The 16,966-nt window shown below is 41.2% G+C and overlaps 1 protein-coding gene across 1 annotated transcript; it reads left to right on the plus strand.

Annotated features, from left to right (window-relative positions):
- Positions 1–9,963: 9,963 nt before the first annotated feature.
- Positions 9,964–11,994, plus strand: LOC124701857 (ubiquitin-60S ribosomal protein L40-1). Its single transcript, XM_047233954.1, has 3 exons — positions 9,964–10,096; positions 10,188–10,377; positions 11,721–11,994. The coding sequence occupies exons 1-3, from the start codon at positions 9,994–9,996 to the stop codon at positions 11,815–11,817; spliced, it is 390 nt and encodes a 129-aa protein (XP_047089910.1). The 5' UTR covers positions 9,964–9,993; the 3' UTR covers positions 11,818–11,994.
- Positions 11,995–16,966: the final 4,972 nt, after the last annotated feature.

Consider the following 16,966-nt stretch of genomic DNA (forward strand, 5'->3'; position numbering starts at 1 on the left):
CATAAAATAATAGGCAAATGACAATATTCTCAAATCATAGAGCTAGCTATGTGATTAAGAGCATTACCAAGACTTGGTAATATTTCTGTTATGAAGAGATCATCAACTTTCAAACAACTTTAACAGAATGGTCTTTTCCACAAAGAAAAGGAAATTAAAAATGATAATTGAAACCCATGCCTATTCGCTATTATGAACAAGCCACAACTATGCATTATAATCCAATACAAAATACTTGTTTCAAATAAAATAGTGGTGAAATAGTTATTACATCTTCATTGAATTAACACAATCAGAAACCTGCAAATACAATTTGAATTCAAATCAGATTCAAATTGGAAAGAAAAACAAAAACAGAAAATAAAAAAATAAAAGAAAAATAGAAAAGAAATAAGAGAAGGGAGAGAAGCTTACCTGGACCTGGCCAGCCGAAGGAGCCCAGCAGCAGCCTGGCCGTGGCAGCCCAGGAGCAGCCCATGGTCCATCCCCAAACCATGGCCCAAACCAGCCCAATACCCTTTCGCCTTGGATAAGCTCGAGGGAGACGTCGTCGTCTTCGTCTCCTTCACTGGGAGCACGGGAGCTCGCCACCGAGCCGACCATCGCCACGTCCCGTGGTCGCCGCCGCAGTTGTTGACCGCCAGCGCACGGTGGAGAAACTATAAAACGCACCGACGCCCTCCATTTCCCTCTCCTCTGCTCAATTTTTCCCCAATCCGAAACCCTAACCGAGCCGGTCGTCGACCATCGCCGTCGATGAGGACCTCCCCAGGCCCCGCCGAGTACGCCATCCTCACCGCCATGGTCGACAAGCTCACCGTGCGCAAGGAATCGAGCCGAGGTGCTCGCAATCGACCATGCCTGGCCGTCTTCTCCGACGCCGGTAGCGGCCCAATCCGGCGAACCAGGCCATCTCCGCCCACGCCGTCATGCCCTACGTCCTCCTGGTGAGCCGTTGAACCCCCTGGCATGCTCGCCTGGCTCCCTAGCGTACCGTAGCGTCGCCGCGCCGATGACCTCGATCTGCCGCCGTAGAACCTCGTCGCCGGCCACCCTCCGGTGACCATCAGGGAGCGGCGCCGCCACCATTCTGTTCCCCATCGTGCCGCGGTTCGATTAGGCTTAGTCGCTTGCCCTGGGGAACATCCTAGCGTCGGCGCCGTCGCCGACTGACCGCCGGCCATTAGCCCTGTGCCACGCCAACAATTTTGACCACGGTCAATGCCGCGTGGCAGTCGACGTGGACTCTGGCCCATTGGTCAGTGTCTTCGTGGGTAGGAAGCCCGGGTAGCTTTAGTGCTTTTCTGGTTTAAATTTAAATTCAATAATTACTGCAACTTTGCAAATTCATATAAAATTCATTATAACTCAGAAAAAGTAAATAATATATCAAAATTCTTAGAAAAGAAAAATCTATCCAATAAAAATATAATATGAAATTTTTATTTTTAATAAAAATTTAATTGTTTTAAACTTGATAATTAAGTATTTTCCTTTTATTCTTAATTGAATTAAAATTCAATAATTAGGAAAAATTCTCCAAATTAAAGAAAACCAGTAACTAAATAAAGAAAACATTAAAACTAATTTTCTTTATTTATTTATTGTGTTAAATCCTTATTAGAAGGATTTAAAGCCTAATTAATAATTACCTTAATTATCAGTTCTTTAAAAATAATAAAAGGACAAATCCAATATTATTTTCATTTCAAAGTTATTAATAACTTCAACTTTATTAATGAAGTTATTAATCCAAGAATTATAGGGTAATTAGGAAACCCTAGATCCATTATAAATAAAGTGATAACCTCATCATTTCATGTGAAACCTCAAACCCTAATTCAATTAGGAACCCTAGCTCCATTAATCAATTTGAAACCTAAATGGTTCTAACCTAAATCCTAGGTTAGAACATGGGATCATGATACTTTCCTTTCAAACATAGAACCATAATAGCAACTAAATAATTGCCACGATCACATAAAATGTAAGAACCCTATCACTAGTTAATTGCTATGCTCTCATCTAAATAAAACTTGTTGATCTAGTAGGATCAACCAAGTGTAAAACCCTAGTTCCTATTCCCAAGACCACCATCTGTAACTATCAATAATTAGCATCACACCATTGTGAGGAAACCAAATAGCAACCAAGCTTATTATCTTGCATTACCTAACCATACTCCACTAAACCCTATTAGTGTAAGATAAATTATGAATCATCTTACTTAGGAGTCAACTATTTCTTACTTAGCAAGTCCAATAGCAAACCCTAGACAACCTTAAACCTAATTGAGATACTTCTTATAACTTAAGAAGTATGTTCTTCAAAAGTTATTCTTTTGAAGAAAATAAGGAATCATCATCAACCCTACCTAATAGGACCTATAAACCCTAGCCAGCTATCACCAACAAGGTATACAACCTTGATAGCACCCATGTCTAATGAATTGCCTAAAATGTGTTTCCAACCTTATTAGGATCCATCTAATACCTACTCAAGAAGCTAATTTGTAAGCCATAGTAAACCATAGAACTCCACAACCATATTATCATACTTATTCTTTATTAAAGAACATGTTCTTCAAAAGTTATTCTTTTGAAGTATATAACAAGTAATCATCAACCATACATTATAGGAACTAAAATTGACAACTGTCTTTTACTTATTATACAACTACTATCCCTTGGTGTGTATGATTGTTATTATCCATTCTACTACTTGTTTAAGATACCAAGTAATCAAGCTTAATAAGAACCTTGTTTGTGAATCACTCCAAAAGTACAACACGCCCGAAATTAATCATTACAACTCACTAATCCTAAATCATCGAGGTTAGGTCACGCTTAGAGCGATTGCATCTCATACTTATGCATTATTGCATCCTTGCCAATCTTTTAAACATCGTCCTTACTGGACGATGATGCTATTTCAGAATTTGGAGTTATTGCGTATCGAAGACCTTGTCCGCATAATCTTGCGATCAAGAAAGGCAAGTTCATCGCTTGCTCATGTTATTTGAGTATTTTTACCAAATTACTTGCAAAGTACTATACTTATCACTCTTGCATAAAAATCAAAAATACTATTTTCATAACTATGAATATGACTATGTGGTGGGCAATGGAACCATGGTATGTGTTGATATGGTGGAGGTTCCATTGCACGGGTTTATATCCATCTAGGATTAAACAAAAAATGTCGTCCAGTGATTCTTGTGCCGTAATAACCGTGTTAACCATAAGATCTGGAGTGGGACGGAGTAGCCAAAAGTGTTTCCACCTCTCGTTCATCAACGGATGCGCATTACTGGATGCACTTGATCTCGAGAGACAAGATGCAGGGTGGGAAACCCGTAGAAGTTCCCACGGTAATGTGGTCTATGATGGGTTGCAACTGCCGGCGTAGGAATGTATGATAGAGCTCTGCATTGTCGTCGTGGTCGGGGCCCATCCTTAATTGGTGTAAGTGAACCGGCGTGGACCCAGGGTCGGAGATTGCAACAAAGGGTGGGTGTTCGAGGTAGCGGAGGAACATGATTGGCTAGGACCTTATACCGGGCCTCACACCAAAGGAAGTGTGGATGAGAACATGACTCGGTTGGCACCAAGGTTAAGATCTCTTATGGGTAAAGCAACACACCTCTGCAGAGTGTAATGAATCGTGACCAGTCACTCCCTATTCCGGGATTTGGAACTGCGAACGCTGCCGGAAAGGAACTCCATGAAGTTCTAGTAAACCGGTGAAGGTCGACGGACATAGTTCTTCCGAATAAAAGCAACCTTTTGAAGAAATGATTATGAAAACCTGCATTGGTATTAGACTTTCGGTCTAATGCCGTAGCTAGTGCATTAAACACCTCTTTCCTATAATGAACTTGTTGAGTACGCTCGTACTCATCCCACTCTTAAATCCCCTGCTTAGATATGGAGGCATCGAAGGAGGATCTACAATGCAACTCGAAGGCCGAGGAGTCAACAGCTACTTCACGGGGTAGAACCTGTCAGAAGAGTCCGATACCACATCCAACAAGGAGAAAACCTAGATTAGCAATAGAAAGGAACTAGCTTCCTACACCTAGCTCCTATTTAGCTAGAATCTATTCTTAGCCTCTCTAGCTAGGTAAATACTCTACAAATATTGTTCGTGATAGGTTTAGACTACGAGTCATTCTTCTGGAGTTTATTTGCAGTTTTACCTCATTGTAAAGTAGGAGGCTATGATGATCTTATGTAACAGAGTCTGTGTGTAATTCTATAGACATGCCTTGGACCCGCATATGTTTCTGTTGTACCACTCTGAGCGATATAATACTAGTGGAACGGTGTTTCATTGGTGTTATATCAGACTTGCATACTACACCATGCAGTGGTATGCCGGGTCACCACATAGGGTTAGGACGAGACGGCGTATACGGGCGCGACTAGGTCGGTTGGACCAAGCCCAACGGGCTGGTCCAACCTAACCAGCTCGGACCACCTGACAGGTGGGGCCCAAGGGCATTTTTGGTCAATTCAAAAATGACTATTTAACTAAATCTTTCACAAAATTTTAGAAAATAATAAAAACTCTAAAAAGAATAGAGAAAAATATGGAATCCACTTAAAATTTTATTCTCTATCCAAATAAAATATGAGAGAGAATTTTTGAGACAATAAAAAATTGAGTCATAATTAAATGCAAGGAATGAATATTTAAATCATTAAAAAGCACACTTTATATTTTAATGATAAAATAAGTCCATAAATTCTTTTGGACTTAAAAACACCTTGGCAATATTCCAAGGTAGAATTTTACTCTTAAGGAGTACCCTTTAAAATTGTTCTTAGTAATCACCTCTGACATAAAATGATAAAACACCAGGAAGGGGGGAACAAAACCCTAAAAGCTGAAGGCATGCATAATTGCTATTATGTAGCTCCTTAAATACCCCACTCTTCCATATAGATTTTTTTAGAACTAACCCTCCATTTAGATCAGTCACCAAAAAATCGTTTTGATCCAATTTGTCATCAGTCCCCATATGCCAGCAGGTGATACCAACGCGACGGAGTGTCGAACCAGGACGACAAGCCATACCGTAAGTGCAAGCCTGGAGGAGGAAGCGCTGTAAGCATATGAGGCAGATCATGATGCCTATAACAATGGAGGCGGTGCAAGGAAGAGGTCCGCCTCTGACTGACCGCCGGGACAACCGTGACGCACCCTGAGGAGCACTTCATGGGTTACCTGGCCTCTATATTATTGATCACGTAGGTCGGCATGCATGCTTTTTATTACATGTAACTGAAATTGTATCCCACGTCATCGCCTACATTTACATTATTCTACTTCTCGTGGTCGAATATACGTCATGTTCGCACTGTTTAAAATGAGTTCATTTGGGACGCTTAGATTTTGTATTAACCATATAGGAACTTTCATTAATTGGTTGCTTGATGTTGTGCAGAGTATGCAGTTGGGAAAGCCCAAGAGGAAGGTATGATGAGCATAGCAGCAAGTTTTCCCTCAGTAAGAAACCAAGGTTTAATCGACTAGTAGGAGAAAGAAATCACTTCTGAAGGTGTTGTTGGCTGACTTTGACAGGGCGCACTACCGGTGTCAGCAACAACGTGGAACTTGCACACAACACAACTAAAATACTTTGTCCCAACTTACAGTGAGATTGTCAATCTCACTGGTTTTGCTGAAAACAAAAGATTAGACGTGAGAACAGTGCTTTGCAGTAGATGGATTTATCAGTGTAAAAGAAAGGACTGGGGTCCACAGTTCAGTAGAGGTGTCTCTCCATAAAGATAAATAACATGCTGGGTAAACAAATTATAGCTGGGCAATTGATAGAATAAAGACCATACATGACAAGATGATTACTATGAGATTTATTTGGGCATTACAACAAGATTCATAGACTGTAACCCAACTGCATCTATGACTAATAATCCACCCTCAGGATATCATCCGAACAACTTTGGGTATTAAGTTGCAAGCAACATATTATTGCATTAAGTAAAGTGTGTAAACTAAACAATAGAACTATACTTAGATAAAGCATTGTTGTTTTCTCCCTAGTAGCAACAACACATCTACAACCTTAGGAGTTACTGTCACTCTCCCAGATTACTAGAGGCATGAACCTACTATCGAGCATAAATACTCCCTCTTGGAGTCACAAGCACATACTTGGCCAGAGCATCTACTAGCAACGGAGAGCATGCAAGATCACAAATAACATATAAACAGGTCTATAATCAACTCAACCATAGTATTCAATATTCATCGGATCCCAACAAACACAACATGTAGCATTACATAAAGATGATCTTGATCATGATAGGCAGCTCACAAGATCTAAACATGAAGCATATGGAGAAGACAACCATCTAGCTACTGTATGGACCCGTAGTCCAGAGATGAACTACTCACGCATCACTTCGGAGGCGGGCATGGTGATGAAGAGGCCTCCGGTGATGATCTCCCTCTCCGGTAGGGTGCCGGGAAGAGCTCCAGAACCCTCCAGAACTAGGGTCGACGATGGCGGCGGCTACGGAACTTTTCATGGATGAAGGCTCGGGTGTTTAGAATTTCCCGAGGATGTCAATTTATAGGCGAAAGGACAGGGTCGGTCGGCGCCCGAGGGGCCCACGCCATACCTAGGCGCGGATATGGGGTGGGCCGCGCCTAGGGGTGGTGTGGCCACCTCCCGACTCTTCTCCGTCTCCCCTTTGGACTCCGTCTCCGTGACAGTAAAATAGGAACTTCGGCTTTTGTTTTGTCCAATTCCGAGAATATTTCCTGTACAAGTTTTCTGAAATACAAAAACAGCAGAAAACAAGAACTGACAGTGTGGCATCTTGTTAATAGGTTAGTTTCAGAAAATGCATAAAATGGCAAAGTGTAAACAAAACATATAGAAATTGGTGTAAAACAAATATTGAGCATCAAAAAATATAGATACGTTTGCAATGTATCATTGCTACAGGTCTAAACCAGAGGAGGAGATGAGAACACTAGATAAACAGTTGGTTGCGAGCTCACCATCCTCGTTCTCTCCTCTACAATGCAAGTGCAATAGATGTTGTAGCAGCACGGAGGAAAATGCATGGCACTAGATATTGCTGCAACTAGGTTCTCTGGTGTGGTTGCCTAGGATCCACCTAGGTCTCATGGACAGTGACGCGATGCAGGTCTCCTGCAGATTTTTTTCTATCTCAAGTCCACTGCATCTTGTTATTTTTGTCTACATCACCGAATAACATCACAAATTAACTAGGTCTATTCTGTCGACAAATGATTGAAAATTTGTCAAGTTGGTTGTGATTGGGGCGCGCCGCATTTGAAAAATTAATCCGGAGGCGCACTCCTAATATGATGTGATTTCCTTTAAGTTGTAATATATTGATTTGAGTGTGTTGTTTGTGTAGACTCTATTCAATTGAATGTAAATTCTATTGTGATTCCTCTATTAGTTTTGTGCACATGCTTCATGGACATGGATGGATTCTGCCACTAACCTAGAGGGGGCGTTATCACGCATGTTGGAGGGGGCAAAATAACTACTAGGAATTACTAATTGTCAGCTTGGGTATTAGCTAGGGAGTTTATGAAGAAAAGTAGTAGTAGATTGTTGGAGGTGGTTTAGCCCTTTCTCATCCCCCTCTTCCTCCGTCCCTTGTTCGTGGATATCATCTTGTTAAGTCTCTGATGTATCTTCTCAAGTGAGGATCATATGAAAAACAAACATGAAGTGCATTACGTCATGTTGTTTCCGTAAATTAGTTGATACAAAGAACATAACTTCTCGACTTCATTCACTCCATTTTGAGTTTAGATTGTTATCAACATACTAAATTCATATTACGTTAAATACTTTTCTTTTTCCCTAGAAATAGAAGGATGCTCTTTTATTCCAAGTTGTTTTTGTCATCATTACATGTATGAACTAGCATAGTATAGAAAGCAATAGGCATGTCCAATAAGACAGTACACACTACCAAAGGGAGGTAAATCCTATATGTCATGATGTTACAAGTATTACTAATTTACAGCACTACCAGAATAAAGCAAAGATATAATTTCCTTCAAATATAAAAAAGTAGGAACCAACTACGCGCATGAGTTTGATTTTACCAATCTTGAAAGGACTAGGGAAACCATAGATGAATGAGAAATGGCCAAGAAGGACTACTCTTCCTCCATGGATGGGCTCGTTTGGTAAAGTGCTTACCCTAATCATTTTAGCGAAATAGAAGGGGGCCACTCTCGGATAAAAGAGGTTGGTGATAAAGAACATCGGCATTTTTATAACGTAAAATTTTCTTTAGATTTTTGGTGGGTTTGGTAGAAACTAAAAAAAAAATCTTATGAGTTGAACTTTTTTTTTTGTAGAGACGAACACATCGACGTAGTTTGGCATGGCTAGAAAGCCCACAGATAAATAAGATGGAACAAAATGAAAGAAAAACTATTTTGCGTCTACATGTATTTTATAAGTTCATTAGAACCATAAAAGACAAAAGAACCAAAATAATCAAGGGTCAAATAATATATTCAAAACCATAGCAACGCACTGGCATTCAACTACTGTTTTTTAGATACTTGTTTTGTAGTGGGTCTTGCCAAACCCTCTTCATTAAGTAGTTTAAAAAGACATTTTATAAATCCTTATTTTTTTTAGCTCAAGCAACTTGATGCCCAGTCCTCCCTATTTTTTTGGATTGACATATTATATTCCAAATTATTAACGTATATTTTCGTTTAGTCTCCTCACATTTTTTAGTTTGTTATTTCAGTTTACCTATGCTTATGTTTATATGACACTAAAATTGTGGTGGCTATATAAGTATTGTTTCTGAAGGTGCAAAGTACATGCCATACCAAATTCGGATATAGTACAAATTCTTTAAGACGTTGTGTCCTTGTTAGGATCACCGACATCCCATCTGAGGGCAAGCAGCGGTAGTAGATGGCGTAACAAGGACATAGATAGTTGGTGGCTAGTTGCATTACACATATTCGTGTTTGTGCATGGCAAACACAAGAACAAAATGATGTGGCTTATTGTGGGATTCACAAAAATGACAAAAGCTGGCATCTATAGTAATGAATAGTGCAATATTTTAAAACATCAAAATATGTCCGATTTTTGTGTGTGCAACCCACGATATAAGGTATTCCAGTTCAAATTTGCACGTACGTAGATCACAACATTGTCTACATCAAGATTTTTCAGATTTTTTTGAAACCTTAGAATACCGTTTTCGAATTTTCAAAAAAAAAAAAAGCTATGTGTAGCTCGATTTACAAAAATCTACACTCCATTTATTTAGCTTTTTATTCAAGAGAGAGAGAGAGAAAACAGAGAAGAGAAAGCAAGGATGTAGTCGGTTGTGTGCGTGCTTGAGTGACAAACACGAATAGATATTAGTAATGTGTGAGTCTTTTTACCCCTAAGAGAGAGAACGAGTGGAGGTCTAGCATCATCCTCGAAAGAATAAAAAATTCTTCCTTGTGAACAGAGAATTTTACATCGAAGATTATAGACATTTCTACCCACTTGCTAATTTGTGTTCCATTTCAGTCGAACACTTTGGAACATCCTACAAAAGAAAAGAAAAACTTGAAACAAATGGCATGTTATCCATATTCGCCGTAGCTGATCTCCAAGTTTTATGGTGTTACCAAACATATAAAAATTTCTATAAATACATGTGCCTTTTTATATTTCATTATGATTTTCGAGATTTTATGGTATAGTAGAAATCAGCGATTATTTCTCTCTGTGGTTGGTGGGCTCACTCGCTTGGCATCGCGAGAAACCAGTAACGATGAGGACCAAATACAGCCCAGCTCTAACGGGCTACCTTCCCACAGCCCACAGCCCACAGCCCATTCTCTTGACACTCCTCCTCTTCATACCAAACCCTAGGAAAGCAGCCACGACCCCTATAAAATGCCTCACCCGCCGCCGCCGCCGCCTCACAAACCTCGGCCAAAATGCAGATCTTCGTCAAGACCCTCACGGGGAAGACCATCACCCTCGAGGTTGAGAGCAGCGATACCATCGACAATGTCAAGGCTAAGATCCAGGACAAGGAGGGTAAGTATCCGATGTTCTTCTTTCTCCGTTCCATTCATTTCTGGCGGCCGGCGTAGGTCGGAGTAACTAAGATTGGGTTTTGTTCCGGTAGGAATCCCGCCGGACCAGCAGCGGCTGATCTTCGCCGGTAAGCAGCTTGAGGATGGCCGCACCCTTGCGGACTACAACATCCAGAAGGAGTCCACCCTCCATCTCGTCCTCAGGCTCCGTGGAGGCATCATCGAGCCATCCCTGCAGGCGCTCGCCCGCAAGTACAACCAGGAGAAGATGATCTGCCGCAAGTAAGCGAATCTCCTAATCCCTTTTTCTTTAATCTTGAACTACAGTTATTGTGTAGGCCTCGTTTCTCCTTGGCATGATATCTCTGTTAGGTGTTAAAGATATATAGCTGTAGTAAAGTTGATTATTATTAATCTGCGGCTTTGTAATATGTTTGGCCTTTTGGATTCATTCCTACAAGAAAAGATGTTAAAAATTAAGATGTTAATCATATTTATTAGATGGTGTACATCGCAATTGTTATTAATTGTAATATTAGAAATATCTTCTTAAGTTTGAGCTGATTTCAATACGTCAAAACTCTTAGATGACAGGTGGCACATACTTTTAGGAATGAGCTACTGATCCTAACAGGATCTGTAAAGATGCAGAGTTTTAATTTTGTTTACCGGGTTATGCTGACTTGAAAGTTGAAACTGAGTTAAATCCTCTGTATGTCTCATAAAGAGTTGCTACCTCTGTAACACTCATTTCAACCTTTACACTAAGGAAGTTTGTCAATATTACTCAGGCCCTTTTGGTTCTGTTGTTATATCCATTGAGAGTTCACTTCACATTGTGCCCTATCAATTTATTTGTGGTCTTGGGGTCCCATAGGGAGATAAGATAACCTATAGTTTTCTTTTATAACGAGATGCTGCTTAAAATTTCAAGATGTATCACATATGCCATGTGATTTCTTGTAGCGCAGTAGGTTTAAGTTCATGCATTTCTTACTAGATCATACAGTTTGGTGGTTCCTTTATGTTTTGTCCCCCAGAGTGGTGTATTTATCTCAGCAAATTGTTGGCTCGATGATGACTACTCTTGCTTTAACCACACTGAATATGAAGGCTGGATGAAGGGATTTCTCCTTTCATCTATTGTTGTCTGCTCTTCTTTCTTGGTGGTTCCTTGTGAAGTTTCTTCCTTTTTGTGAAGAATTTTCGAGGAATTTAGTTTCCCTATTTTATTCTTCATCAAAAGGTTGAGATAGAAGGATGCAATGAGAGTGGGGAGCATCAACTATAGAGGAGGGGGATTCTCTTCTGAAGGATCTTCTTATGTGGAAAAAACTGGCCTAGACTGAGAGCTTCCATGGTTTCCTTGTTTCATGCCTGTTCCTGGTTATATTTTCTGCTCTGTCAGGGATTTAGTTCTTTCTGTTTGTCCTTGTGAATCCTTCACAAGTTTTCTCAAGTGTTTTCACCGCAGATTTGTTTCTCTTGATTGCCTTTTACAAACCAATTGAATCATGTTTGAATTAATCAACCTTGCGTTATCCTGCTTCTATATTTTCGAAAGTGTATTGCAATTTGATGCCTCTTCTGATATTCCGCATGCTAATCTTTCAAATTACCTGCAGGTGCTATGCTCGTCTGCACCCAAGGGCTGTCAACTGCCGCAAGAAGAAGTGTGGTCACAGCAACCAGCTGAGGCCCAAGAAGAAGATCAAGAACTAGAGTGCCACTAGTCAGTTTCATGGAGCGGCTAAATCTATTCCTGTCTCAGATTTTATGCTTTATTATCGTGTCTGGTTGTCGTTGAACCTTAAGTTACTTCTCTTTCATGCCTCCTATCGTTGTGGTGGTACTTGATAACAATGTTCGTATATGGTAGCAAACTATAATTTTGTGGAATGTGCTCTGTTTGCTGTGATATATTGTGGCTCTAGATGTTAGTTGGCTGATCTGCCATGCCGTGCTCCTGCATTTGGTGGATCCTGGCAAATGTTGTGATTTCCTCCCACAATCCTGGTTGGAGCAAAAGATTTGTGATGCCTTCATGGTCGTAGTGGGTTTTGTCATGAAAAACTAAGGTTGGCATTTTAGTCTCAAATCCCAAATGTGGATGTCAGATTTGATTGCGTGCCCAGTGTCGGCAGGTTGCTGATGCTTGAATTCCAGCAGCTCCGGGCATTGCCAAATCTTGCATCAAAGCAAACAGCTGTATGTAAACTCGTCTTCTCAGGAGATTTTGGTTCGACTATGGAACTCGTAGTTCGTTGGGTGAAGTTACATTCGTTTTGCCCCTATGTTTTATTCAGCTATGGTCATTGCTCTGCACCACAATGGTTATTGCACTTGGCCGTAGCCAGCAGCCCAGCACATGGCACTGGCCGCGCTATAAACCTGGAAACACTCCTAGTTTCCTCCTCCGCTTTGGCAGATCCCTATACACAAATATTGGGTGCAAACGCATCAAACAAATCGTAGACAATACCATGCCATTAGGTTTGTGCTGTCTGCTGTCTCTCAGAAGTAAAAGTTTGGTAGCACACAGTTCAGCAAGCGCGGAGCAAGTGCTTCAGTGCTCGCAACTGTTTTGCCATTGACACATTTACATTCTTAAACTCGGTGACATCCTGAAAATCTAGTATGATCGCTGAAACACCAGAGGCCCTAACAAGCCGAGAGGACCGAACGTGCCCCCCTAAGAGCATCTCCTCGGTCGCGTCTGGCACAAATGATTTGGAGCACGTTTGGGACCGCGCCGGACAAAAAGAGATCAAAAATCTGTACAAAAAAGAGACCCTTCCCAGCCGCGTCCCTCAAACAGCGTCCGGATGCATGCATCTCACGGTATGATTGCTGCACCCCCATGGGGCTCTCACAGGCGTTTGGATTTTGAGCCGTCCGATCGAGCTGATGTGGCGCGATCTCGGCCGGCCGTTCGTCCAGGGCAGCGAGGCCCTCCCGCAGACCCACTTTTTATCCACGGGTCCTGTGAAGCCCGTTCGGCCCAGACTCTCCCGTCGCGCGTGGCTGCGAGCTCCAATCCCGTCGCTCCCTCTCCCCTTCCTCCTCCGCTCCCAGCCGCCGGTCTCTCCCCAATCCCACCTCTTTCCTCGTCTCCGATGGCGGCCGGCACGATTCCCTCCTCCATCCCCCCTCCCCCTCCACTCCATCGAAGCGCCGCCCCACAGCCACGCGAGGCGCCAGCTCCGATTGCGGGACGGTAAGCATTGGCATCCCTGGCTGCGTCGCGCCTAGGGCGCTCCCTCGCCGAGCTCTGCCTCATCCACCCCGCCCGCCCCTCGCGCCGGAGATGTTTCTGCCACGGGCCGCCCAGCTGCGTCTCTGTTGCGCTCCGCCTCTCCCTCGTCCGTTTTGAGGCGCGAGCCGATGTTCCTAGCCGTAGGGTTCGCAGCTCCCGGCCTGAACGGTTCAGCCGGGATGTTCTCGTCGGGGGACAGCGACCAAATACCGGTATGAGGCCGCAAGATTTGATGATTGCTCAATTTCCCCTTCCGGAGTATCTTGCCTTGTTTCTTGTGTGAACGAGCCATGTTCTTGCTGCAGGATTTTCCCGACGGTGTCTTGTGTGAACATGCCAAGGACGTGGTGTGGCATCAATCAGCACATTAAATCTTGATCTGGTAATATATCAATATTAACACTTTCTTCCTTTGTTGATCTCACATTATTTAGCAGGAGAAATAAAGAGGAGGACCAATTGCTGTTGTGGATATGTAGAGAAATTCATTCTGCACATGATGTATTTTATATGGAAAGTGTTTCTTTGATTACATCTTTTGCTTTAACTGAGGCTTCTCTTGTCCACCTAATGATATAGGAGGAAGTTGTTCTGCATGATCTTCATATGATGATTACGAAGTGATATCTGCCCTTCTGGTAGCCAGGTTCGATTAGAATTTCAGTATAGATTTCATGATTCTGCACTAACCTGTTTAGAAATAACTATTGTCTTGACGAATATTATTAGACATTTTCTAATCAACATTAGTTCGTTAAGTTCCCCTATCAAAGTTGTCAAGTAATACTTGGCAATTGCTTCTTGTGGATGCTCTTCAATTTTTAACCTTTTCAGCTGATCGTGCTCCTTGTTCAGTTGTTTATTTTGTTGTCTTATGCTCCTTGTTCAGTTGATCTTGTGCTCCTTGTTCATTTTTTTATCTCTAATATATAGTCACAACCCTTTCCGGCACCGTCCTATTATTTGTTGATTTTGTTGGTCAAGTCCTCGACTTGTTATTTTCTTTTTAAATATATTACTCCATAATCCTCTGTAACTTCATCTCGATCATATGATTTATGTGTTGCCTGAAACTTTGAGAAAATATTTTATGTATCAAAGCTGATGCATCTGTACTTGCTGAAAGTTGCCCTGCCCTGATATGAACGTATTGTTATGTAGCATTGATGAAATGATGTTTTTGGTCTGCTTCAGGCCTTCAGTTGTTCCAGTTTTATAGTGAATGAAGTCCCTGAGCATATGGACATTCATGGAATAAGTAGGATGTGCTAACAGGGCATTTTTTCTCACTGAAAGTGTCTTGTGGTGGCTGATTGTCTATAGACTAGAGACACATTTCTTGCATGGTCGACTAAGATGGAGTGGCATGACACGGTGGGCATTGATCAATTTATTTGGATATTGCCCGATAGGATTGGATTTTTCTATTGACAGTGTAATCTTAATCTGGTATTTTAGTAATGACACAACAACATATCCTGTTGCAACTGCAACCCAGTTGTCCTAGCATGGATATCTAGAGAGTAACTATTTTTATTTGTGTTGCTTTTATTTACCCACCGGTCCTTGAAATTTCAGCATCTATTTGACTATCTTCCAAGCTGTTGTTTGTCAACATCTACGCGACTATTTTCCAAGCTGTTGTTTGTCAACATCTACGCGACTATTTTCCAAGCTGTGGTCAGGTTCCATCTATTGAACTCCTCATTGATATATTTGCAGTTCCTTCCACTCTCAATGATTTTTGTCTATTATGTGGCGAGGTTCTTTACTAATTAAGAAAAGCTTGTCATCATACTTCACGTTTGTGGCAATATAAAGTTTGATGGTCCTTTAGTTTGTAGTGCATAACTATTGGGATCTAAATATTTGGGATTGCTGGCATGCCATTGAAATCGTTCACCAAGTACATTGTCGCAGCTGTAATCATGGCAATGATTGTTCCTTGTTTGGCACTTCTCCCAACTAAACTGCGCTTTCTTGTGGAACTTGGTCTTATTGGTCATGCATTATTGCTACGCTACATTGAGAACCGACTCTTCAACTGTGCTAAACATGTATTACTTTGGATTTGAGGATGATATAATGTATCCAAGTTATATGGTTTTGATCACAACCTTTTTCAGGTTGGCTTTTGTAAGAAGATTATATTTGGGCCCAAAGCTGCTTGGGTCCTGACTTGTCTATATTCATCAAAATTATCAATGTTTATCACATCAAGATCGGTGGTATGGGTTTCAGCTGTTTTGCCACTTGCTGTCACCCCTCTACTTATTTAAAGGTGTCTACTTTAACATCATGATCTAGGTTTGTAGTTGAATATCTTCAATTCTTTACTGAACATTCTTCTCGCATTTCAGGGACAAGTCCAAAGGGGCTCCAAGGATGAAGATTTGGCAAGCTTAATTCCATGCACACTCAACTATATGCAAACACATGACCAGGAAAGAAATTTTGCCAAGGAAACACGAGTATTGGCAGTAGGTCACAGCGTAAGAGGTGGAGCGACAATGCTGGTGTGGTTGCTCTCCATACAAAGTTCTTTAATTTCTAATATTAAGTTTTCATTTTCTTTTGTCTTTTATAAGGATATAAGGACTATAGGCATGCTCATTTTAATTTCTTTTATAGTGGGTGTTCAGGTTTTCGCCATACCATTGATTTTTTCCTTTTTTATCTTTCTCTTTTTATGCAAAGAAATAAAGAGAAGAAACAATAATTGTTATTTTTCGCTTTCAGTTTGTATTAAAATTCAAACTATACTACCAATGAAATGGAAACCAGATAGTTTTTTGGCATCTTCCCGCTGGTCGTCGTGGAGTGCAGATAGAGTCGGGTATCTTTTTAGCGACAAAAAATTGTGTTTCTCAAGAGAAAAATTACCTTTTTTTTACCGAAATTTATATTTGTCTTGGGAGCCTTCCATGTGATCTGTTCTGCATGGCATTGTTGCGACAAAACACTTATTGTACTTAGTGCAATCTACAATGACTTCTCTAAATTAATATTTTAAATTATTGTTTGATTGCTGGGTTAGTTATGCTCCCTAAATATTTTTTCCTGATGCAAGTCGTTGGGCTCCGGTACGGATGCACGCTCACCCTGTTCAGCACCTCTGGTATTCTTGTCCCTTTTGTTGATCATCAACCCAGCGTCTGTGCGCTCTGCCCTCGCGCCGGATACCCGGAGCTCCCCGAAATGCCCCGCCACTGGCCACTGGCCCTATTATTTTTTAATTACGTGTGTCCCAGGCTGTGCTTGTGATCCAATGTGCCCCTCTGCATCCCATGTGCTGCCCTCGCTGGACTTGCCAACTGTCGCAGGTGAGTGCATCCTCTCCAGCTTGATTTGTTGAGTCGATTAATATGAATCTGAGGGAGTACTAAAAATTGTAATGAATTATTCTACTGTTTTTTACACTTTCTACCATATGCTTAATTAGATCCGAAATTGACTTCATATACTTTTAGTTAGTGATATTTGTATTGCTTTATCAGCCCACATAGATGAAGGGAAATTTCGACTTTCTTTTTAAAGATTCAAACACAGTTAAAATATCTCATGTATTATGCCTAATTGTATGCAAGGCCATGATATCCAAATACTCCATAACCT

The sequence above is a fragment of the Lolium rigidum genome, chromosome 3 (genome assembly GCF_022539505.1).
Source record: "Lolium rigidum isolate FL_2022 chromosome 3, APGP_CSIRO_Lrig_0.1, whole genome shotgun sequence".
Taxonomy (NCBI): domain Eukaryota; kingdom Viridiplantae; phylum Streptophyta; class Magnoliopsida; order Poales; family Poaceae; genus Lolium; species Lolium rigidum.

Coding starts and splice junctions, on each gene's coding strand:
- LOC124701857 (XM_047233954.1), top strand. CDS start 9,994: ATGCAGATCTTCGTCAAGACCCTCACGGGGAAGACCATCACCCTCGAG. Junction 10,097..10,187: donor TAAGATCCAGGACAAGGAGG/GTAAGTATCCGA, acceptor TTGTTCCGGTAG/GAATCCCGCCGGACCAGCAG. Junction 10,378..11,720: donor GAGAAGATGATCTGCCGCAA/GTAAGCGAATCT, acceptor AATTACCTGCAG/GTGCTATGCTCGTCTGCACC.